Source organism: Pan paniscus, chromosome 10 (assembly GCF_029289425.2).
Source record: "Pan paniscus chromosome 10, NHGRI_mPanPan1-v2.0_pri, whole genome shotgun sequence".
NCBI classification, from domain to species: domain Eukaryota; kingdom Metazoa; phylum Chordata; class Mammalia; order Primates; family Hominidae; genus Pan; species Pan paniscus.
Genome location: NC_073259.2, coordinates 23,711,472 through 23,736,371, shown reverse-complemented (window position 1 = coordinate 23,736,371; position 24,900 = coordinate 23,711,472). Strand labels below are relative to the sequence as shown.

General features: G+C 33.7%; 1 protein-coding gene and 1 long non-coding RNA gene across 2 annotated transcripts in view; one reads left to right on the top strand and one right to left on the bottom strand.

The window, feature by feature from the left end:
• The window catches only part of LOC117975389 (uncharacterized), a 186,223-nt gene that overhangs the window by 31,930 nt on the left and 129,393 nt on the right, over positions 1-24,900 (top strand). The window lies entirely within an intron of this gene.
• PIK3C2G (phosphatidylinositol-4-phosphate 3-kinase catalytic subunit type 2 gamma) overlaps positions 1-24,900 on the bottom strand; it is a 385,996-nt gene that overhangs the window by 352,300 nt on the left and 8,796 nt on the right. Inside the window, exons 2-5 of the mRNA XM_003816540.5 lie at positions 13,124-13,879; positions 8,955-9,037; positions 4,877-5,034; positions 1,892-2,006 (exon numbers count right to left, since the gene is read on the bottom strand). Coding sequence (XP_003816588.3) covers positions 1,892-2,006; positions 4,877-5,034; positions 8,955-9,037; positions 13,124-13,801 — 1,034 coding nt within the window. The 5' untranslated portion in view covers positions 13,802-13,879. The remainder of the gene's footprint in view (positions 1-1,891; positions 2,007-4,876; positions 5,035-8,954; positions 9,038-13,123; positions 13,880-24,900) is intronic.

The window sequence follows — 24,900 nt, the reverse complement described above, 5'->3', positions numbered from 1 at the left end:
TTAGACAAATTACACAGGAATACACTAAAAGTAATATTTGAATGACTAATATATATTCCTTTAGATGCTAGAACAGTAATAAATATTCTGCACATTAAAATAAGTTCTGTCAATACAAGTAGGCTATTACTCTTAAATAATATGCAAATCCTTGACATACACAAATGTTTCAATGTCCATTAGGGAATAAATGACTATATTTAACATATATTAATATTTGGCAACTTTCCTATCTTAATAAAACCCAATTAAATAAATTTTAATATGATTAAATGACTATGAAAACATTAACATGTACATTTATTAGTTAAATATTGAGCCATCTACTTATGAATAATTTACCTATTTAAAACAGTGATTAAATCAAGGTGTGTAAATTTTCTCCACATTATACTTTTCCAAATTTCTGTCTCTTTAATACAATTGCTTTCTGGATGATATTTTCTACTGCTAAAACTTAATGCAAATATTTGACAATGTTTTGCTCTTTGGATCTAATGTTTTGGCATCAAGAAAAGTCCAGATGTACATTTGGAAAACTACACATTCAAAAGATGAGTTTTAATGAGTATTCAATATAAGGTTAAATTTACTAAAATACTTTCCTGTGCTCATTGGACTTACTGTCAAAATTGTATGTTGGGAAAAGGTAGCAGACTAGTAAATGAGTGTGTTAATAAGTCCAAATAAAAAGGGAAAAGGGAATATCTGTGAGCTTAGTGCAACAAAACATATGTAATTTCATATAAATATTTATTATTGTGTTTATTATGTATATTTATTACAAAATAGTAATTATAAAAATGTTATTGAAATATTATTTTAATACAATATATTTTGTTATTAAAATAATAAATAATAATGAAATATTATTTTTCCCACAAAAAGGAAAATAATTAGTCTTAAAGGCCATTCACTGTTAACACTGCACAGTAAAGAACTGGATTTACTAATAAGAATATCATCAAATTTATCAAACTTCCCAAAAGATAATTTCAAGCACATTCATGATGGAATAATAATGACAGTGACAATGAGAATTTCAAAGGAAATACATTTTTGCTTCCATGAGATGTTTTCAATCTTTAGATACTTGTAGAGATGCAAAGGGGATATATAAATAGGAATCTACTGTATTAAATGTTTTAGTCTTTAATACTTTACTGTTTAGAATAACTATGCAATACCAGCAGAGAAATATTTATTTTCTTAAAGCTGTATTATTTGTTCAAGACTGGTCTGTAGGAATTTCAGGCAAATGGTTATTTTGGTAAACTAAAAGATGATTTTTTTTAATCAAATAAGTATTTGAAGTTGATATACTGAGGACAGGCTTTTCCAATTGTTTTTAATGAGCTGCCTCAATAAAGAAATGGTGGTTTAGAACTTACTCTTCCATAAAAAGTAAGTTATAATGCTTATACTTAAGGCCCCTGTGATTTAAAAAAAAATCAGTATTTAATCAACATGCAAGTATTATTCTAACCAAAAAATTACTTATCACCAAAGAATTTATTTACTTAGCTGTGATCAGTTCTAATAAGCTTTATCACAGGTAGGATGAGCAACTTGTCCTAGTTTGAGACTTTACTGGTTTTAAAACTGAAATTCCTACATCCTGAGGGCTACCTCCAAGCAAACTGAGATGGTTGGTCACCCTAGTCACAGGTCATTTAAATATTTGTTTTCATAAGTAGTCATAATATAAAATCAAGAATAAGATTGTTAATATGATTTAGAAAATTTCAAATTCACTGCAAAGGGGGTAAAATTGATTTAATTATATAAGACTATAATGTTTGTGTAAAGTCTGTTTAAAACAAAACCGTAAACAAGTGGTAACTTAATATTTACAGATTATAATACAACCAAAATTTCATAAAATACTTACTTTTGTAAAAATTCTTCAGAGCCACATACACTTAGAATATGATCTTTGGGGAGTAGCTGGTCATTTGTGCAAAAATGCAGAATTTCTGCAATTAGATCTTTGACAAGATCATTAGCTAAAGAAAAAGAGGAATAATAAAAGTCAATAAAAGTGTATCATATACTGACTAGGAAAAGTTTTTGAGCACAAAATATGACCAACACATTATGAAGGATTGTAACTGTCTAGCTTCATCAAGGGGAATTAAATTGAGATTCATCTGACTTATCAGGCTGGTTAGATTTAAAGATATTTGGGGAAAATGTTGTTTGCAATTCCTTTGATCAGTTCTGCTTTCATGTGATATAACAAAGCTAGGTATTGTGTTTCTCATGTTAAAGCCCTTGGTACACTGCAGTTCTGCATAAAAATCTACTGCAGTTTCTCTTAGGGACTTGGGAAATACACTCAGGAACTTGGGTATAGCCAGGCAAAAGTTCCAGGGGGTGTTTGATTCTTTCCATTTTCAACCAAAGTGAGACATATTGCTCCTTCTAAGGGTATCAGCAAGATAAAAGGTTCTGAATTAACTGCAATAAATATTTTCAGGGCATTTACACTAGTTAATATTCATATTCATGCCATGACATTAAGACAATTCTGTGATCATTAAGATGTTCTTATCAATGTTCTGTCACTGAGACATGGAAATAATATAGATTTTTCATTTTTTAGTTGATTATGTAAACAAGTTATTTCACCTTTTTGACCTAGTTTCTTCATCTGTTAAATAGGATTTATAATAGCACAGTTTATTTTCTTCAAGAATCTGGTGCGAAGCTATCATAAAAAAATAGACAAACGTGGCCAGTAAATTTAAAAGTGTTATACAGGTTATATTCACTCTGGGATATAATGTTAGTATTAATATTAATAATAGCTGTATTTTACGGAGCAGTTACTCTATTAAGTGCTTTACATGTCATTTCTTGATTATTGTACCTATTATATAGGTATTATATCCCAAGTTTCAAAGATGAATGGACTGATTTTCAGGGAAGCTATGCAATTTTGTAGAGATTACACAGTTAGTGTTAAGTGTCACACTTAAACAATATCTGTTTACTCCAAGGCCTGTGCCCTTAATGACTGTAAGTCTCCACAGTTGGTTGTTCTCTAGACTCTAAACAAGATCTGTCAGACTCCAAATCCACCGTTGGTTCTTCTTCCTTTCCCATGTAGTAATTACTCAAGGTTCTAGCTTGAACAGCTATATTATAGAAACTTTAATGAATATCTACTCTCTCTCTCCACCTTTTCCTTTGGAACTCAAAATGTAGACATGCTATAGGGTAAAGTCATTTGTCTTCTCATATTCACATATCATAATCCTCCCTTTTAAGCTCTTACATGAACATGCTATTTAATAGTGGCCAGCAACTGAAGACAACATGACCCAACCTGTGGTCTTTCTGATTGGATCAAGGTGCAGCATCATTGATCTTGGCCGAATAATCAGAATCTGGCTTTTAGGAACTGGGAGTTGGATCCCATAGAGATAGTGAACTGTCTGTAGATAGCTAGACTAGTAGCTTGGCTTCCCACTTGTTTTAGATAAGCAAAGGAAATGAGTGACCAGAGAGTGAGAGGAATATGAGAAGCAATTATATGAAATGAAATGAGATGCATACAGGAATTCTGGGCTGCTTGATTATTTGTGTTTTTCATATATTCCTAATTGTTTGCTGAAATTCATATACTTGAATTCTATAATAAATCCATATATATATATATATATTTTTTTTTTTTTTTTGAGGTGGAGTTTTGCTCTTGTTGCCCAGGCTGGAGTGCAATGGTGCGATCTTGGCTCACTGCAACCTCCACCTCCCTGGTTCAAGCGATTCTCCTGCCTCAGCCTCCTGAGTAGCTGGGATTACAGGCATGCGCCATCATGCCAGGCTAATTTTTTGTATTTTTAGTAGAGACGGGGTTTCTCCATGTTGGTCAGGCTGATCTCGAACTCCCCACCTCAGGTGATCTGCCTGCCTCGCCCTCCCAAAGTGCTGGGATTACAGGCATGAACCACTGTGCCCAGCCCCTATATTCTTTAAAACAATTTTTTTTTTTGCTTAAGCTAGCAGGAATTGGTTTCTTTTCATTTCCAACCAAGAGGGTCTTAACTAATATACCAATATAACACTGCTATGATTGGAGTCATCTGCATTAGCTGAGAACCTTGAATAGAGTAAGAAAGAAGCACAATAATAACAATAATTAATAAATAAAAGAAAATATTTAATGGATCATTATGTGCCAGGAAATAGTTTCCTATTTATATGTAGAAACTCACTTAATAGCAATCTAAATGTTTAAAGAGCTAATACCGTTTTGCAAAATAGTGGACTATAACAATGAAGTAAGATACTAAATAACTTTACAGATATTCTAAAACTTCAGAAAAGTAAAAATCCTCAGGCGAATTTGATAAAATATAAATTCCTGGGTGTCATCCCCAGAGACTGAATCAGTAGGTTTGCTAATTCTGATGGAGGTACGTTATACCATGCTACTAGATTCCTCATTAAGGAAATAGAGATTCTGTGTAACAATGCCTATTCTACCTCACAATTTATTTATATTTCAAGGAAATACTTGTTCCTAATAGATAGAAGCAGCCATTTTTACTTTAATACCATCTTTATCTAGAATCTTTTGAAATTCATTTTTTAATATATTAAAAACTTGCTATACTTGCTATTAAGCATTTTATAGCAGGAAGATAAAATATTGTCGGGTGAGCTATGTGAAGATACTTCTTGAAGAAAATAGTTTTGCTTTCCTCCCTTAAGTATTAACAAATGGATCCCTGATGTTTTCTTCTTATTTCACTTCAGAGAAAAACAGTAGCTAATATTATATTTTAATAACTTCAGACTTTGAATTCAAGGCTACGTCGCCAATACCAGCTTTGTATGGATTTGTAGACTTATTTGCAAGGTTGCTTACCACATGGCATAAAATGAAGAGGTTGTGTTGAGTTATCAATAAAAATATGTATATTAAACTTGGTCTTAGAAAAGAGCTGATACGGAAATGCTGTAGTAGTGCTCCAGATCTTCCCAGAATTGAAATTAACATCAGCTGCATGATATCTTTCTCTGATTCTGAAAAACATATGTTAAGAAAAATACTTAGGACAAGACCTGCAAGACACAGTTTAAAACATATTGCCCACAATGTAATTTTAAGAAACTTCATGTAGTGTTTTGCTATAAAAGACTTAAAAGATGAAAGCAATCAGTAATTGATTTGTGATGCAGTGCATTTAGCTAGTCCAGATTGGTAGAGATTGCAATTATACCAAACACAAGTGTAAAGGACTGTTCCTTAGGCTTTCCCAGGAGCATCTCATTTGAAATAATTAAGAATTCATTGTCATAACATGAAACGTGAGGATTCACGCTGAATATTATTACTTGCTTCATTTACATTGCTTTTGATGTCAGAGTTCTTCCTCTTGGATTTCTTTCATGCTTAATTTTGTCAAGCTGCAAGTCATTCATTTTGATTTAGAAATTTTGGCAAATAAATTCTCTTGTTCTTGTCAAGTTTGTAAACACTATTTTTGTCTCTCCATTTTCTTTAAAATTTTTGGATACTACACAACTACTTGAATTTTACACAAATATTGGAGCCTAAAAGTAATTCTTATATTCTGAACAATTACTTACACATAAATGAGTCAAAGAATTGCAAAAACAGTTTATCCTTGGAGCCAGAAGCCTTGACTTTGAATTCTGGCACTTTCATTTAGTAATGTTATGGCCAGAGGCAAGTTATTTGACCAGTTTTTTTGAACAAGTAAAGATATTAATAGCTACCTCAAAGGTTTACTGAGGTGGATATTAATATCTACCTCAAAGGTTTTCTATTACAATAGAAAAGACATGTAAAAGATTTACAGATTATAAAGCAATATACACATGTAAAGTATAATTGTCATTATATGTTACCATAGCTTGATTCCCTGTGATCAATGTTTTATGCCCACATGTAGAATATAACATGAAGATATTTTCAAGTAGATATTTAAAATGTTTCTGAGGGTGAATATGAAATCTTTTTTTTTAATGTTAACTATGCTGACATCTAAACCTCATGGTTCTGTACCTAACTTGCAGAAACTGCAGTTAATGTTAAACAAACCTAATAGCTATTTTTGTAGCACCAAAGCTTTATTCCATGGAAACATCTCCTCCATCAGGGGCCTGGCAAATGGGTAAGTAAATACACATTCACCCAATGGCATGGCATGCATCTGTATCCACTCGTGTTCTGGATCCCATCCCCTTAGTTTCTGATTCAGTAGATCTGTGGAGGGTTCCCCAAACTTGTCCTACTAACAATTTCCCAAGTAAGCTGCTGCTGTTGCTGCTCTGGAACTGCAGTTTGAGAGCCACTGCTCAGAATAAGGACATGGGCCACTCTTCATTGTTATACTCTACCATAAAGGTCTAGAGTCCAGTTAGGGATTGAGGAGCCTTATTAATTAGCATTTATCATATAATAAGACACTCCTCAATGCGTCCATGATTTCAGCTTCTACCATTTTAAGAAATTAAATTTAAAATACAAATTCATGATTCATTCTCTCCTAAACCTTTGCTGAGCATCTACCATGGGCCAGAAACTTCTTTCATATGTTATGGCATGTTACCATATTTGTTACAAGAATATGGCATATTTTTTTGAAAGATGTGGCTTTAAAGTATGTTACAATGAGAAATCAAAGTTTTGGAGAACCTCTTTTGAAATAGCTCTCAAATTCCATTTGATCTTCTTTTGAATTAAGGGTGCTTGCCACATAGTAGGTCCTCAAACATACTTATTTTTGAGTAAATATCCTGTTGTGTACAAAATAATTATGCATGTATACATTTAATCACTTTATAAATATTTGCCAACAAACAAATTATTGAAAACAAAGAGTGTGTGAATATAACTTATGGCTTCTTTTTACTACTCTAAAGTTATTGTTTGGTGTATGTTTTAGTTTTCATGACTATTATGAAATAAACTATTTAGAAAAATTATATTAAAGAGCTTGGAAAATGCACTATAAGTCACTGGAAAATCATCACATAAAGTATTTCGATGTCACTACTGCATCCACAAAAATATTTCATCTAAGAATAAGAAATTGTGTTTTAAAAAAGAGAATTGCTGGAGGAGCTAATAATGTGGTCTGTGAGTAGAGTTATTCAGAAGAGTGATATCTTAAAGTATGAAGAGAGTTCTTTGCCATGCTTAGAAGGTAAAATAAAAATTAACCATATTTTAGACTTAAAGTAGCAAGTTTCTAGCTATGCTTATCATATTGTCACAGTGAGTAGCTTATTCCTGAAAGAATAAATGTTGATGACATTAAAGACCCTAATTTAGGAATCCTAAGTACTATTTAGAATATTTTCCCCATAAACTAGAGCCAGAAATTAATTAAAGATTGAACATTTTCGTGAACTTGAGGTGATTTGTTTTGTATCTTTGTGTGTAAGCCTTTCGATCCTTCTTATGGTTATAGGTTTTATGAGGCAGGGACCTTGCTTCTTTGTTTACTTGTTTATTTTAAATTTGAGTATCTCTCATGCATGAGCTAGTTATTAGACAATGAAACAGACTTTAAATGAATGATTAAATAAATGATTCAAACATTTTATTTCAAATAATCATTTGGTAGAAAGTGAAAGCTTATAAAAATGTATAGTTATTATATTTCAAACAATAGCCAAAACTGAGTTAAAACTAAAGAATTAAAATATGAATGCATTAGTTTTTCTTCTTCTCTTTTTTTTGAGATGGAGTTTCCCTCTTGTCACCCAGGCTAGAGTGCAGTGGCGCGACCTCAGCTCACTGCAATCTCCACCTCCCAGGTCCAAGTGATACTCCTGCCTCAGCCTCCCGAGTAGCTGGGATTACAGGCGCCTGCCAACATGCCTGGCTAATTTTTGTATGTTTAGTAGAGACGAGGTTTCACCACGTTGGCCAGGCTGGTCTCGAACTCCTGGCCTCAAGTGATCCACCCACCTCGGCCTCCCAAAGTGCTGGGATTACAGGCGTGAGCCACCATGCCCAGCCTATTTTTTTTTCTTTTTTGAGACAGAGTCTCATTCTGTCACCCAGGCTGGAGTACAATGATGTGACAGCTCACTGCAAGCTCTGCATCCCGGGTTCAAGCAGTTGTCCTGCCTCAGCCTCCCAAGTATCTGGTGTTACAGGTGCACGCCACCACACCCAGCAATTTTTTTTTCTTTTATATTTTTAGTAGAGACAGGGTCTCACCACTTTGGCCAGGCTGGTCTCAAACTCCTGGCCTCCAGTGATCTACCTGTCTTGGCCTCCCAAAGTGCTGGGATTACAGGCGTGAGCTACCGCGCCCAACCGAATGCATTAGTTTTTCAAAACTTTCAGAAACCCTAGCAACAGAAGAGGTAGAACTATATAAATTTTAATTGCTAATAAGAAATTTGCCTTAAAGAAGGCATCTATGTTTATATCATAAATTCATTTTTAGATTAACAAAATGTCAGTGATTTTTTTGGAATATCTGCTAGTGATCAAATTCATTTCTCAATGCATTAATACACATGTATTTATTCAATATTCTGCCAATCCACTCAAGATAAGATTGAACTATGATGATTCTAAAGAGACTGTCCCAGGTAGGGAGGATAAGTTTGTGTTAATTTGGGGGTTAGCCAGAGGAGGTAGTCACTTACGTCATTAAACAAACAAAAAAATTCACTGCAAACCAAACCGCCAACAAACAAGTGCATGTCCAAATTTATAAAACATTTAACTTTAACCAAATTTTTAAGAGAAAAACATCTATTTGACTATAAACAACAAAAACATTAACAGAAGTTGATTGTTGAACTAATTTGTCAAAAAATTTTATTTTTTAGTGTGTTCAGAAATTACAGGACTTTGACTTTTATATGCAAAATTAATCAGTTCAGTGATGTCAAAATACACAAATGTATTCAGGCACAAAAATTTCAAAGTTTAATGAAATACCAATACTCACTTTTTTACTTTGTTGCAAAAAGAGGCCAGACTCGTATTGCTGCTTTGAGGTACTTCCACTAGCTGAATGGAACAACCTATTGACTTAAAATAAAATCTACTAAATTAATATAATTTGGAGAAGAGAAACTATTAAATAATTCTACAATTTTATCCTGTTTTGAAGTTTCATTCAGATTTCATTTTTAATTTTTTTTAGATTTTTAAAAATTGAAGTAATATTTACACATAGAAAAATGCACAGATCTTAAGTATATAATTTGAGTTCTGTGGAAGGCATAAAACTCTACTATCAGTACCCCAATGACAAGATAGAACATTTCTTTCATTTTAGAAAATGTCCCCATTTCTTTTTTATATCCATCTGCATATCTATTTGGTAACTACTGTTATTTAGATTTATATCACCATAAATAATGTATATGCATTCTTTTGTTTGTGGCTTCTATGTAATGATACACATGTTTTAAAATTATTTCTGCTATCACACATATCAAAGGTTTATCATTGTTATTGCTGATTAGTAGTATTCCATTGTGTAACTGTTCCACAGTTCGTTTAGTCATCTTCCTATTAATGAACCTCTGAGTTGTTTTTAGCTTTTTGGTATTGTAAAGAAAACTATTAATGCTCATATACAAGTAATTATGTGAATGCATGCTTCATTTATTGGGAATATATGCATGAATAGCTTGGGAATATATGAATGAATAGCTTGGTCAGTGAGTGCATGTAGGATTAAAGAAACCATTTTTGCCTTATGCTTTTTAAAACTGTTATTAGGTACATACACATTTAAATTTGTTATCTCTTCCTGATTGACCATTTTAGCATTACGAAATGATCCCTTTTTTCTCTAATAGTACTCAGCCCTGAAATATACTTTTTCTGATATTAATCATCATACAAGCATTTTTTTCTGATTGAATGTTGTCTTTTTGTTTATTTTACTTTCAATCTATCTCTGCCTTTGTTTCTTGTGTCCCTTGTAGACAGCAATTGAGTCCTTCCTTTTTTATCTCATTTGTCAATTCCTGCCTTTTGTTTGGAATGTTTATTCTATTTACATTTAGTATATTTATGGAAATTGTTAGATTTAAGACTGTCTTATTTATATTTGTTTCTATTTGTCTTTTCTATTTTATTCTGTTCTTCTGTTTCTCCTGACATGTTTATTTTATTTTATGCCTTTGCTGCATTTTTAGATTTTCTTCTATTTTTTTTTTTATAATTCATGGTACTAGCTCTAGGAATTGCAATATACACCCTTAATATATCTCAGTTTACTTAGAACTACTACTGTACCATTGCATTTAACATGTAAGAATTTACAATAGCAAAATAACATTTATCCCCTTCCACCCATTATGTTATTATTGTCAAATAGTTTTTATCCACATACACAATAAATCCTACAATAACATGCTATTATATTGTTTGGTACATTGTCTTTCAAAAAATTTAAAGTAGTCATTTGTATTATTCAACATATTTACTATTTCTATCACTCTTTACTCTTTCCTAGATTCCATCCGGTGTCATTTTCCTTGTACCGGAAGTATTTAATTTGGCATTTCTCATGGCCTGCTAGCTGGCTAATTTCTTTCAGCATTTGTTTATGGTAATGTCTTTATTTTGTTTTTGGTTTTGAAACTTATACTCAGTGGATATAGAAGCATGTTTTATTTTCTTTTAAAGAATTTAAAAATGTCATTCTATTGTCTCTGGCTTCCATTGTTTTGAGTGACAAGTTTTCTTTCATTCAGATTGTTGTTCCACTGTGTGAAATCTTTTCTTACATTTTTGCCCCCTTCCATAATTTTCTCTTTTAATTTTCAGATGTTTGAGTATAAAATGTCTATATGTGGCTGTCTTTGCATTTATTCTATTTGGGTTGTGGTGAGCTTGTTAGATCTGTAATTTGACATTTTCTATCAAATTTGAATAATTTCCTGACCATTATTTCTTCAAATTAATTTTGCTCCCTATTTTTCTTTCCTCCTGTTAGCATTTCAGTTGTCCACATATTATGTTTCTTGTCTCATAAGTCTCTGAATCCCTGCTCATGTTTATGTGATCCGTGTGTTTTCTGTACTTCAGTTTGGCTAATTTCAACAGTTTTGCTTTCAAATTATCATTTTTTCCCCTGTTCTTTCCTATCTGTTGTTAAGCACATCCAGTAACTTTTTTATTGCCTATATTTTGTTTCCAGCACTGGACTTGGCCTTTGTTTTTGTTTCTTTGTTTCTTGATGTTTCTAATTTCCTGCTGAGATCATCATTGGGCTAGCTATTATGAACTTCTTTAACTTTATCTACTTGAACATACTTTTAATAACCAATTTAAAGTCCCCATCTGTTAATTCCAACATCTGGATTATCTCAGAGGCTCTTTTGACTGGTAGAGTTATTTTCCTGAGCAAGAGCCAAAATTCCCTGCTTCTTTACATATCTATGCATTTTTATTTTATGTTGAATTTTGTAGATGGCACACTATGAATCGTTAAGTTTTTTTTTCATTGGCAGGCAGTTAAAATCCTTGTCTTATTTGCCTTATTATTCTGAATTTTTGTTGTTGTTAGGCCACATCTATTTTGGTTGATGTAGCATTGATTTTAGAGCATGAGTTTTACTCTTAAGACATGGCTTTGTAGCTTCATTTGAATGCCTGAAGCGCTCAGCTCAGTCTCTTCTCTAATTTGGCCCAAATTTCTGCGTTGTAACTTCAATTCTGTGTAATTAACACAATCCTTTCCAATTCTCAGCCAAACGCTGACATTATCTACTAAGGCTTGCAAGCACATCCCAATACTTGGCCAAGCAGTAAGTCCTCTCTCTACTTCTGACCCATACCCATTTCATAGCTACCTCTTCTTTAGCACTCTGCTTGTCAAATCACAGCTGCTTCTGCAACTTGGAACTGCAGGCACTGCCTTCGCAGTCAGTGATACTGCTGCTCAAATTGGGCTCCACCAGCCTGCATAGCAGCATGAAATTACCCTCAGGCACAGACTGAGATGATCACAGGGCTTGCTTTTCTCAAGGATTTATGTTCTATACTGCCTATTCAACACCTTCAATCTCCTGATTCACTTATTTCATCTAACTGTATAGTTGTTTTGAGGAGTAGGGAAAGTTTAGTAGTTATTACACTATTGTGATCAGAACTAGACAGCCCTAAGATTTACTGAATTTTAATTTAGATCTTTTGAGGTGCTACCTCTTTTGCAAGTGAATTCAAATGAAGTAGAATTAGATGTTTCTTTTCCTATGCACTTACTCCACCTGTTATTTTACTATGTTGCCATTATTTGTTTGCAAGTAAACATGAGCAATATGCTATTCCTGAATTCGAGTATCATATCTTTTCTTCTTTGCATTCATTCTGGATAGCATATCACAATATGTTTTAAGGATTTGATAAATAGTTGTTGAATAAATAAAGAACCCTTCTGCCTCACCCAGGAAACTGCAGCTGCAATAATGTTTCTTCTTTTTTAAATCAGAAATAAATATTATTTACTTCTGATTTTACTTGTGTCTAGACTCAAGCAGAGAAATAAGTAGAGAAATCTTCAAATACAGAAAAAAACTCTGGTTACTAAAATGATTTTAAAGCTAGTAATAAAAGCATTAAGATGAGTCACACAATGAATACTTAATTTCCTTCCTTTGGAATGATCTCAATAGAAGTTGCCTGCCAATCGTATAAATTAGGAGACTTTGGGTAAAGGGGCATTTTTTCCTACCAATAATGATATAAAGTTTCAAATCATTACAATGTGACTCAAAATATAATGTAATGAAACGTATTTGTGTTTGTGTATGTGCATTAAACAAAAAACAGAAAATATTATCTGTTAAACCTTCAACTCTGCTATTTTTATCAATGAAATGAAGGTACCGTAACTAAAACCAAGTAAAATTTTATAATAGTTTTGATGAAACTGGAACTGGAACTTTATAGATGATATTTTTTTTAAATTTCCCTTTTTCTCAGAAAAAAAATCATTAATACAAGAACACATCATTTGTGAAAATTTTTTTTCAAAAGTAAGTTGAATAGATTTCCCTATTTAAGGTTAGTTATCTTCATTACCAAATTAACCCAATACATTATTGAATGATTCTTTCAGATTCATATTTTTACATTGACATGTATTATACTTACCTCTATATTCTTCTGCCATGTACTTTCCCACATTCCGGGTTGAAGAGAGCCTTTCAAAAGCATCAAAGATGGTTCCACAATGTTCACATGTCCACTCCTTTTATTCTCTTCTTTCGGCATGAAGTCACTTGAGAAGGATGAATTTGTTGGAGGAATGCTACTTTCAAATCCTATATGGTAGTTATAATTTTCATTTTCTAATTCTTTCTCTAGATTAATTTTATCCAAACTTGTGAATGATGGAGCTAAAATACTGAATCTGGAATCATCAGCACCATGATGTTTTCCTATGGGGCTTCCCCAGGAGCATTCTTTATTCATATTTTGAGGTTTTGGTAACACAGAAGGACTAAAACCAATTGCTGGTGCTTTCCTAACTTGATGCCAGGAGAGTTCACGGCTTTTAGAAGTGAATTCATTCAAGGATATTTGGTGTGCTTCATTTAATGAATGCCCTGTTGAGTCCCATTTTGGTGCAGTGGGCACAAAAAAGTTGTTTTCATCAATTTCACTCTCGTAGTGTGGAATTTTGCCACTGATCTCATCTACTATCTGATCAAAACCCAGACTGACTTGGCTAGAAGAATGGGGTTGATTTACAACGAGAAATTCTTGGTGTTCATACTGCTTTTCATGTGATTCATTAGGATTTGGATCCGTTTGCCAAGAATATGCCATTTTTTATTTTATGTAACTGAGAGGGTTGACTCTGCTCCAAATATCTCCTTGATAATACAAAAGAAGATAGAAATTTTCCTAGAAAAAGCATAAAATGAAAGAAAAAATATTTAATTTGAAAGAAAAGAGCTTGTAAGACAGATATAGGATAAATAACTATAACTAACTGTTTTGTGGGCTTTCTTAGCAAGTGAAATAATTCCTTAAGTACTATAAAACTCTATCAGGGCTTACAACATTATAAGTCTGAAAGGAGAGTATTGACTTTGGATAGACTGACAAAACTCCTGTGATAGAAAAATAAGGTCACGTCAATTATAATGAAAGTTTCATGAATCTATTCAAAGTCAATATTCTCTTTTTCTATTGAATATCCACTTATCATTTGAGTACAGAGGGAAATCTATAAGCACGTTGGCATGCTAAAGTCTCTTTCTTATTAGCTAAACAGTCTCTTCTTGACCAGCAATTACCCCATCCATAGACATAGTTTTAACTCTTTTCTACCCACCACAACTAATCACCTTAATATGGTTAGCTAAACTTTTTCTTTTTTCCCAAAAAACTCGAAATAATTGCAAAGCCTTTTATACTTCCCTAAAACTACTAACATTAAATTCATCAATTGCCTTTATGTTAGTAAATTCAAAAGACAGTTTTCCATCCTTTTTGAATTTATCTCTTCACAGGATTTGATACCGTTCACCATACTTAAAATTTCTTGCTTTCTCACTTTGGCTTTCCATGACACTGGAATTTCTGAGTCTTTCTGTGTTTGCTCTTTCTCAAACACTGGCTTTTTTTTTTTCTGCCTATTATGCATTTTCCATCTTATCCTTGTCAGGGCTTTTTTTCTTCCCTGTTATTCTTTTATTGTAAATTATTTCATACCTCCTGTGGTTTAAATTACCAACCCATCCATTTGTCAATGATTTTAACCTTGGCCACTCTTCTTATTACTTATTCAATAGCTCCATTTGGATATTTTTTAAGTCTCCAAGTGAAAGTCCAAAACTAATCATAATTCACCCAAGAATCTGCTCTTATTCCAGTGTTCTATGGGGCAAAAAAATGACCCAATTATTCACGCAGGTGCTCAAACCAGAAACCAGAGTTTCACCTTTGAATCCTTCCTCATTTTTCTTCTTCTATATCCAATAATCCACCAGTCCTTGTAGGATGTACTACATAAATATATCTTAAATCTGTCTTCCCCTCTCTGTCTATCACTACCATAATTCTCATTTAAAACTTTCATATTTTCACTTGAAATATTGTATTGACTCTGGGACTCCTTTTCCATTTTCTGCAATTCATTTTTGTGCCTTATACAGTAATCCAATTATGTATGTTTTATTTAAGACACTAACCAAATATCTCCACTGGTTATAGTTTTTCAGTGGTTCCCCATTATCTCAGGATAACGTTTATAATTCCTCAGTTGCCTTGGAAGTTCCTTAACGACCCATGACACTGCACACTCTCTAGGTTCAACTTATGCTACTCAGTTTCATTCTCTCCCTTTTCATCATCTTGGCCTTCTGGCTCCTCAAAAGGACTTGATTTTTGATAACTGACATTTTCCCAGGGTGTTATCCTGGACACTCATCCTACTTCTTGCCTTGCTAATTCTTTTTCATCATTCAGGATTTAATTGAAATATTATTTCTTCAAAGAAACCTTCTGAATGCCCGGGAAAGGTAAAACTACTGTATATTTTCTACTGTTTACACTTCTTATTGGGACTAATAATTACACCTGTAATTACATATGTACTATTTCCCTTTTCCATTAGATCATCAGACCATATTTGTTATTGGTTTTTCTTACTTAAAATTCAGTGCCTAGTCCATTGCTTCACTCATAGTAGATGCTCATTTGTTGACCGTATTATTTAATAAACTTTTTAAAACCACACTTAAGTTAGGAGAAAAATGAAATTGTGAAGTATTTGCTTCACTTTGATGGATTTATTAATTCTCTTAACAATTATGTGTGCATGTGGTAAAGACAAAAACAATTTTTAAAGGATAATTCTGGTAATGACTATCAAACATTTCTCTATCAATCTTTTTTTGCAATGCAATTTGATTTTTATTATGTTGGCATTTAAATTTTTTTGAAAATCATAATCACCTAAGGAATAAATGAATTAGATTTATTATACTTTATATATTCAGTAAAGTAACTGAACTAACTGATAAATTTGGGAAAGATTTTCAAGAGATGTATGTAAATGGTTTATAAAGTGTTAACCAGAAAATGAATCTCAAAATATTATTTAAAGATATTATAAGAATTCATGAGTCATATAGCTATATCATTATCTACCTGAAATGCCCTTTTCAGGAATGGTAATTTTTCTCTTTATGTTTGTAGAATAAGCTATGTTTCATTGGAGCAAATTGTACTCCTTCAACTGTCTATCATGGAACTCCGAATTTGTCAGCAGGTGTGACTTTAATTTTGACAACAAAACTTAATATTCTGTTCCACTCTTTCTTAGCTTGACTTGCTCCTTGTGGTTTATTATGGCAAATGTAGCTACATTAAAGTGATTTTTACAATTTTTGATGTTTTCAAAACCTTGAGTTTTTTTAATTTTATGGAGCCACAGGAAGGTCTTTAAATAAGGTATCCAGTGGTCTGATAATGCAATTAAAGATTTCTTTAGGCTGGACGATCTTGTTATTGTTAATGATACCTAACATTTTTTTGAGCACCTACTCTGTGCTAATGCTTTAGATATGTAGATATTTACATGTTTTAACATGTTTATTTCTCACTTCAACCTGTCAGATATATAATATTATTACTACCACTGAGCAAATAAAGACCTGAGGAACAAAAAAATATATTCACTTATCTAAGGTTTGAGTTTACGTTCACAGATTTATTATAAGCAGGGATTAAAGGAGGCCCATGGGTGAACATGACATACTAGTGTAACATGTACAGCATGCCTGGATTTTGGCCCTGAACAGAGTATTCGCTCAAATGAACTATCTCCACTAAAAAGGGTTAAAAGCTTTTTAATTTTTATTAATAACAATATTTTTCAAGTACTTCTCACAGCAAGCTTGAAATGGGTTAGAAGCCTGTCTGAAAAAATTTCATTATCATGAGATAAAGGAGAATGAGAAATATCTTTTCATATTGAAAATGTAATAAAAACACAACCTCTTCCAGATCCATTTCTTAATATTAAATTTGGTTGTTTTAAGAAATTTCTAGTAATTTTCAATCTTCTTTTTACCATCATATTCTAGAAGCTACAATATTTCTTAGTTTATAAACAAATAAAAATATTATTTAGTTCCAGCCAATAAACGTTTGCATTTTGCATTATGAAGTAGTGTATAAAATAATTAAAAGTCATACACTTCGACTTTGAAACAGAACTACACATGTAGTTTAAGAGCAATTGTGACATATTTGAGAAGGCATGTCTAAAAGTCCCTGATTTAAGTAAGACTGCAGAACTATAGAAAATGTATTTTGTAGACAAAACTGTGTCCCCTCAAATATTCCCATGTTTTGATCCCTGGAACCTGTGACCACAGTAAGTTACCTGGCAAAGAGGATTTAAGGCTGCAGATGAAATTAAGTTTCCTAATTAGCTGACCTTAAAATAGAAAGATTATCTGATTGGACCCAGGGTAATCACAAGGATCCTTAAAATGGGAGAAGGAGGCAGAAGAGATCAGACTGCTGTGATATGTGGATTAAATCCACTTTGCTGGCTTTTAAGATGAAGAAAGGGGCCACATGGCTAGGAACATAAGACGTCTCTAGAAGCTGGAATGGTCAAGGGATCTCTACCTTGGAGCCTCCAGAAAGGAATAAAGCCCTGATGAAATCTTGATCTTAGTACAGTGGGACCCATGTTGGACTTCTGACTTACAGAACTGAAACGTAATAAATGTATTGCTTTAAGCAACAAAGTTTGTGATAATTTGTTACAGCAGCAATAGAAAATAAATACAATATATGAACTGAAAGGTATTTCCTAAATTAACTGGAAAATCAGAGACTAGAATAAGTATAGAAGACCACGCACACAAAAAAGCTCTCTATTATTGGTTGGAAAGTTCAGCTCAATTCAAACAGTGATATTTGAAAGCTGGTATTATTAATGACAACTCCTTAGTGTACCACAGTTGCTCATAACCTGGTATTCAGTTAAACTTGCAAGAGGTCAGTTTCTGTTGAGGATTAATTACTTATCTGGCTTCAAAGAGAAAGTACAGACAAAATTTCGACACCTATCAGAAAAAGGACAGCCCCTGCCAGCTGCTTCTATTTTTTAAATCTATAAAGGTGTAAATATCATTCAAACAACTCCAATGTTCAGAATAGGAACAAAAATGTTTATTTTACAAAAGAACAACAAAAAAGGAACCTTTCTGAGAATGTTTGTTCTTGATCCAAAAAGTCCTGGCCACATTACTAAGAATATCTACAGGAGGAAGATGAGAGGAGTGTGGAAGAAATAAATTATGGGACTCAATAAAAATGATCTTTATTTCAGATAACAAATTTTAGGAATATACAATTTACCAGTGTTTTAATTTATATAAATGTCATGGGAGATAGAGACTGTGCCAAGACAGGATGTGTCAATGTCTAATGAGCTAAACCATCTGTATTTTTAGTGAGGTGGAAAGGAAGTCTGTAACTATGGCGGCTGACCTGGTTACTGAGAGGGCTCTGAGTTGGAAGGATATTCTGAAATTCCCAAGTCTCTCTTCATCTGCTCAACCAATTCCCAAGTATCTCCTCACTTGCTGAGCCAAGTGTATGTATTACATAGACAGACACACAGAAAATCATATTTTAGCAAGACACAAATCTGACCTTCCTCAGTTCAATTTGGTGTATAAATTCAGAGAAGATAATAACTAGATAGATAGATAGATAGATAGATTTATCTTTTATTATTTACATTATCTCACTTTTTTCATTTCTAATTTGGAATCGAGTGATAAGGTAAACATTTTACTATTTACATAAGCTCTGATACTATTTTTATTTAAGTGAAGACAAGAGGTGCTTGGGGAAAACATTAATCTTTACACAGTCTTGATTAGCTGCCCTTTTATGCGAACAATTGATGTTTTCTTATTCACGTCTAATCTTATAGAAGTTTCACTTCCCATTAAACTGCCTAAAGATTCTTGCATATGGAAAATTCAAAGCCATCATTTATTCTCATTTTTGAGAGATATTGACTTTAATAAATACATTTATTTATTCACACACCTATTACTCATTTGCGCATTTGTTTATTCAGTAGCTGTTTTTAAGTATATATGTCAAGCACTGTACAAAACACTTGTAATACAAAAATGAATACAAAAACTATAAAATACAGCTCTGGCCTTCAAGTAGGTCATAGACAAAAATTTATATTACAGTACAATGTAGGAATAACTTTAATACACACAGGCTCCATTTTATTTATAGGATTTTATATAGAATATTATTAAGCTTATTTTGCCTTGGAAAAAGCAAAAGTAAAATTCATGAAGAACATATTTGAGGTTTATATATTGGGTATGTTTTTGTTTAGAATGTGCAATATGTCAAAGATAATTTTGTGCAGGACCTTGAGACCTGGTTTCAAGAATGTTTTGATTCCTAAGCATTGTTAAATTTTCAACCTTAAATATAATAAAGCAGTTGAATCAGTAATTCATTCAATGCCTCTGAGTGTGTCTCAGGAGTAAATAAGACAATAAAAAGTTAGCCTCCTATTTTCACATAACAACTTTGGGGTAAATGATTTGTGGGAATAAAGCTTGCTTCAGGGAAAGACGTGGAGAGTGAAGGAAACCCACAGACTGAATCCTGATAGTCTTTGAAATATGACACTTGCTGGGGGCTGCATGAGTACAACCTAGTGGCATTTGAGGAAGAAACAATAATGATTCAATTATTATCAGACAAATCTAACCTGAAGAGAATTCCAGGACAACGAGAACACTTACTGATCAGAAGATGTAGCTGCTGTTTTCTTTGTCTACTGCAACAAATATGCAGATCCCCTTCCTCTGTTTAAATATTGTTTTACTGAGTGTTCTCTTAGTAATGAATTAGAGGACTGGAAAATTATTTTCAATAATTTATTTGCTGCTCAGATAAATTTTTTTACATTACAACTGTGAGCAATGTCATTAGGAAAAGAAGATTTCAGTGTGTCAAAGTGAGTGGGTAAGATTGCAAGAATAGAAGATTCCTAAGCTAACTTGAAGGAAGTTAACAGTTTTTCTGACAGATTTGAGAAGAGGAAGAGGAGATCTTTAAATTGATTTCCATACAGAGGATATCAATTTGGCAAAGTCAAGGCCAAAAATAAGAAGGAAGAAAAACAGGAGTAAGAAAAATAGAAGATAGGCCAGGCATGGTGGCCCACGACTGTAATCCCAGCACTTTGGGAGGCCGAGGCGGGTGGATCACGAGCTCAGGAGTTTGAGGCCAGCCTGGCCAACATGGTGAAACCCTGTCTCTACTAAAACTACAAAAAATTAGGCAGGCGTGGTGGCGGACGCCTGTAATCCCAGCTATGTGGGAAGCTGAGACAGGAGAATTGCTTGAAACCAGAAGGCAGAGGTTGCACTGAGTCGAGATCATGTCACCGCACTCCGGCCTGGGCAACAAGAGCGAAACTCCATCTCAAAAAAAATAAATAAATTAAGAGGATAAAAAAGATGTGGAATATAAAAGGAGAAAGATGAAGTGAATGAAGAAAGGTGAAGACATGAGAAGGCACTTTGTTACAAAGTACTAGGTCATGAGTCACAGCAGTGAAAAAGACCAACATAGTCTTACAACCTTATGGGAAGGAAAATTGTCAACAGACTTTTTGGCAGCAACACCTTGTGACAGAAGCAAATAATGTGATATATTTTAGATATTCAAGAAAAGAGAATTAAACCAAGGACATAAACTGACTTCAAAATTAAAGCTTCTCAAACTGTCATGACCCCGGAACTCAGGAAATATTCAGGAACTCAGAAAATATTGTTCTTATGGACTTTTAAAAATAAATACTGGAGAATAAGCTTCAGACAATCAAAATGACAGAGATATATCAACACAAAGCCTGTTGGTGAGAATTAAATATATAACATGTTTTCTTAGAGACCTCAGACAGATGAGGGACATATTGAAGACAGTTTAATATGGCTATCTGATCTGACAACATATACGTAGTTCAACTTTAATAAAAGGTGGAGGACATGAAAATAACGTAGGCTTTTTATTATTATTATTATACTTTAAGTTTTAGGGTACATGTGCACAAAGTGCAGGTTTGTTACATATGGATACATGTGCCATGTTGGTGTGCTGCACCCATTAACTCGTCATTTAGCATTAGGTGCGTCTCCTAATGCTATCCCTCCCCCCTGCCCCCACCCCACAACAGTCCCCGGGGTGTGATGTTCCCCTTCCTGTGTCCATGTGTTCTCATTGTTCAATTCCCACCTATGAGTGAGAACATGCGGTGTTTGGTTTTTTGTCCTTGCAATAGTTTGCTGAGATTTATGGTTTCCAGCTTCATCCATGTCCCTACAAAGGATCTGAACTCATCAATTTTTATGGTTGCATAGTATTCCATGGTGTATATGTGCCACATTTTCTTAATCCAGTCTATCATTGTTGGACATTTGGGTTGGTTCCAAGTCTTTGCTATTGGGAATAGTGCCGCAATAAACATACATGTGCATGTGTCTTTATAGCAGCATGATTTATAATCCTTTGGGTATATACCCAGTAATGGGATGGCTGGGTCAAATGGTATTTCTAGTTCTAGATCCCTGAGGAATCGCCACACTGACTTCCACAATGGTTGAACTAGTTTACAGTCCCACCAACAGTGTAAAAGTGTTCCTATTTCTCCACATCCTCTCCAGCTCCTGTTGTTTCCTGACTTTTTAATGATCACCATTCTAACTGGTGTGAGGTGGTATCTCATTGTGGTTTTGATTTGCATTTCTCTGATGGCCAGTGATGATGAGCATTTTTTTCATGTGTTTTTTGGCTGCGTAAGTGTCTTCTTTCAAGAAGTGTCTGTTCATATCCTTCACCCACTTTTTGATGGGGTTTTTTTTTTCTTGTAAATTTGTTTGAGTTCATTGTAGATTCTGGATATTAGCCCTTTGTCAGATGAGTAGGTTGCAAAAATTTTCTCCCATTCTGTAGGTTGCCTGTTCACTCTGATGGTAGTTTCTTTTGCTGTGCAGAAGCTCTTTAGTTTAATTAGATCCCATTTTTCAATTTTGGCTTTTGTTGCCATTGCTTTTGGTGTTTTAGACATGGAGTCCTTGCCCATAGCTATGTCCTGAATGGTATTGCCTAGGTTTCCTTCTAGGGTTTTTATGGTTTTAGGTCTAACATGTAAGTCTTTAATCCATCTTGAATTAATTTTTGTATAAGATGTAAAGAAGGGATCCAGTTTCAGCTTTCTACATATGGCTAGCCAGTTTTCCCAGCACCATTTATTAAACTGCCCTAGGTAATTTATAGATTCAATGCCATCCCCATCAAGCTACCAATGACTTTCTTCACAGAATTGGAAAAAACTACTTTAAAGTTCATATGGAACCAAAAAAGAGCCTGCATTGCCAAGTCAATCCTAAGCCAAAAGAACAAAGCTGGGGGCATCACGCTACCTGACTTCAAACTATACTACAAGACTACAGTAACCAAAACAGCATGGTACTGGTACCAAAACAGAGATATAGACCAATGGAACAGAACAGAGCCCTCAGAAATAATGCCGTATATCTACAACTATGTGATCGTTGACAAACCTGACAAAATCAAGCAATGGGGAAAGGATTCCCTATTTAATACATGGTGCTGGAAAATAATGTATGCATTTTTAAGAAAACTCTTTTTGTTAATCATATAAGTGACTGTATTAGAATTTTCATCCTCATAATATTTTGTGTGTAATGCTGGATTTTAAAAAATGAGTAATTCTAGCATCCCCAGCATCTCTCTCTTTCTCACTCTCTCTCTATCTCTGTGTGTGTGTTTGTGTGTGTCTATGGATGGGTGTGTGTGTGTGTGTGTGAGTGTCATTTCTTATAACTTCATTCCTTGGAAGGCCTAGAAGTAATGTTCATTTCAGTACAATGAGCATTCCTCACATTCAGATTGTGGTACTGGAACATCATTACCTAGTAAAAGAAAGCAGGGTTGCTTGGTGGACCAGTTGATTTCAGGTTTGGGCAGATAATGTATACGATGAGCTGGGATGTCCTGTGACTCTAGTTCACAAGAAAGATATCAAAGAATATGAGGGTACATCAATAGAACCTGTGAGCTAACTCAAAGAGGCTCTTACTAGCTAATATGAAATATGTTTATATCCATGAATTCACATGACACACATTCATGCACAATGAATTAATTGTCTTTGTACAATGCAGGGCTAATAAAGTGTACAATCAAGCATTTATTTTGTCATTGTTAAAATAAAGCTGTCACTGGATAACTAAGTAATAGATGAGGCAAAGTTTCTCTTTGTAGAAGAGAAATAAATAAATGAAGAAAGTGATGAAATTGCATTATCAATATTTTACAGAAACTAATGAATTATAAAAACTAGGCATCAAGCATTGGTGACTGCTAATATCACAAGAAGAGAGGCAGCCAGGTGTTTTGTGCTTCCTGATAAAGAATTCAAAACTACCATGAAGAAGTCTTGCCAAAAATTCTGACTTGAATATATTTGATTAAGCCTCTTGATTTAATTACCAAGGCCCAGGAAATATAGAGGACAGAGGTACATGTTAAACTAAATCAGGTGGAAATCTGTACAGAAAAAATAATATGGTTTCTTTAACAAGTAAATTTCCAGAAAAAAATAAACGGAGCAGAAATACATTAATTAAAAAATACTTAAAAATACTACTCCCCAAAATAAGGGAAAATAAAGCCATGCAATTTAGGAATAAACACTTGCTTGAAGAAATTATATAGAAAAGTACAGAAGTGATATCAGAAGAGTGTTTACTCATGGGGAGACAAAGGGCATTGTGTTTGGGAGAGTAAGCAGGGCTTTCTGGATGTTAGGAAATTTCTAGACATGGGAGGTGATTACAAGTTTGTTCAATTTCTAATAGCACATTAAGCTGTACCTTTATTTTGTGTAGTTGCTAATATCATCAATTTAAAGAGTATTAGGTAGCATGATTCATTGGATGTATGAAACTGAAGGACTTGTACAAAATCTACGTGAAGATGCCGAATAAGCAGTTATTACATGTGGGTCTTGAATTGAGGTGACATATCTTATGGTTTATTCCATAAGTCTTGTTTAAAGATGGTTAAGAGATTAAGAAGAGATATCAATATGAGAATAAAATCTCAGTATAAGAGACAATCAGTATATAATGGATTGACCCCAAAAAGAAAAGTACAGAATAGTCTGAGAGGTAGGAGAAAAATAATAAGCCACTGCCATCTCACTTTGTCCACTTGCGGTCCTGGTAAGAGGAAAATAAGTGAAAAGCAAGCTGCTTCCTTTTAAGGACCTGATGAGAACTGCATATATCACTTCTGCTCACATCTCATTGCCCTGAATGTATAACAACAGGAAGGCTGGAAATGTAGTCTCTTATTTTGTTTGCCATGGGCCTAGGGAAAAACATGAGTATTTTATTACTAAAAGGAATAAATGACCTTATTTAGAAAAATCATGATTGAATGGCTTTGAAGTTCTCTGGGAAGCCTGGAGTTAGAGTGTGAAATGAAAATGCTGAGCCAAGTGTAACTAGCAGGCAAGTCTCTAACAGATGTGGAGGAACAAGGTCAGAGGAGGTCAGCAAGTAGAAGAGACATGGGGCAGTAGCGAAGGATGTCTGGGGACTCTAAGGAGTGGAATTTTATACTGTGTTGAAAAGGAGTGACCTGGTAGTCAACAGCCATATAGAAGAATGTGGGCCTGTCTCCTGTTCCTTGGTATGTGGGGCATGGGACTATGAACAGCTTCCACTAGATGTCACAAAAGAACAGAGTCCTAAGGGAGAGCCAAGTCTTCCTTACAAAAAGAGGGTAAAGGAAGCCTAAAAAAATCAGCAAAACAT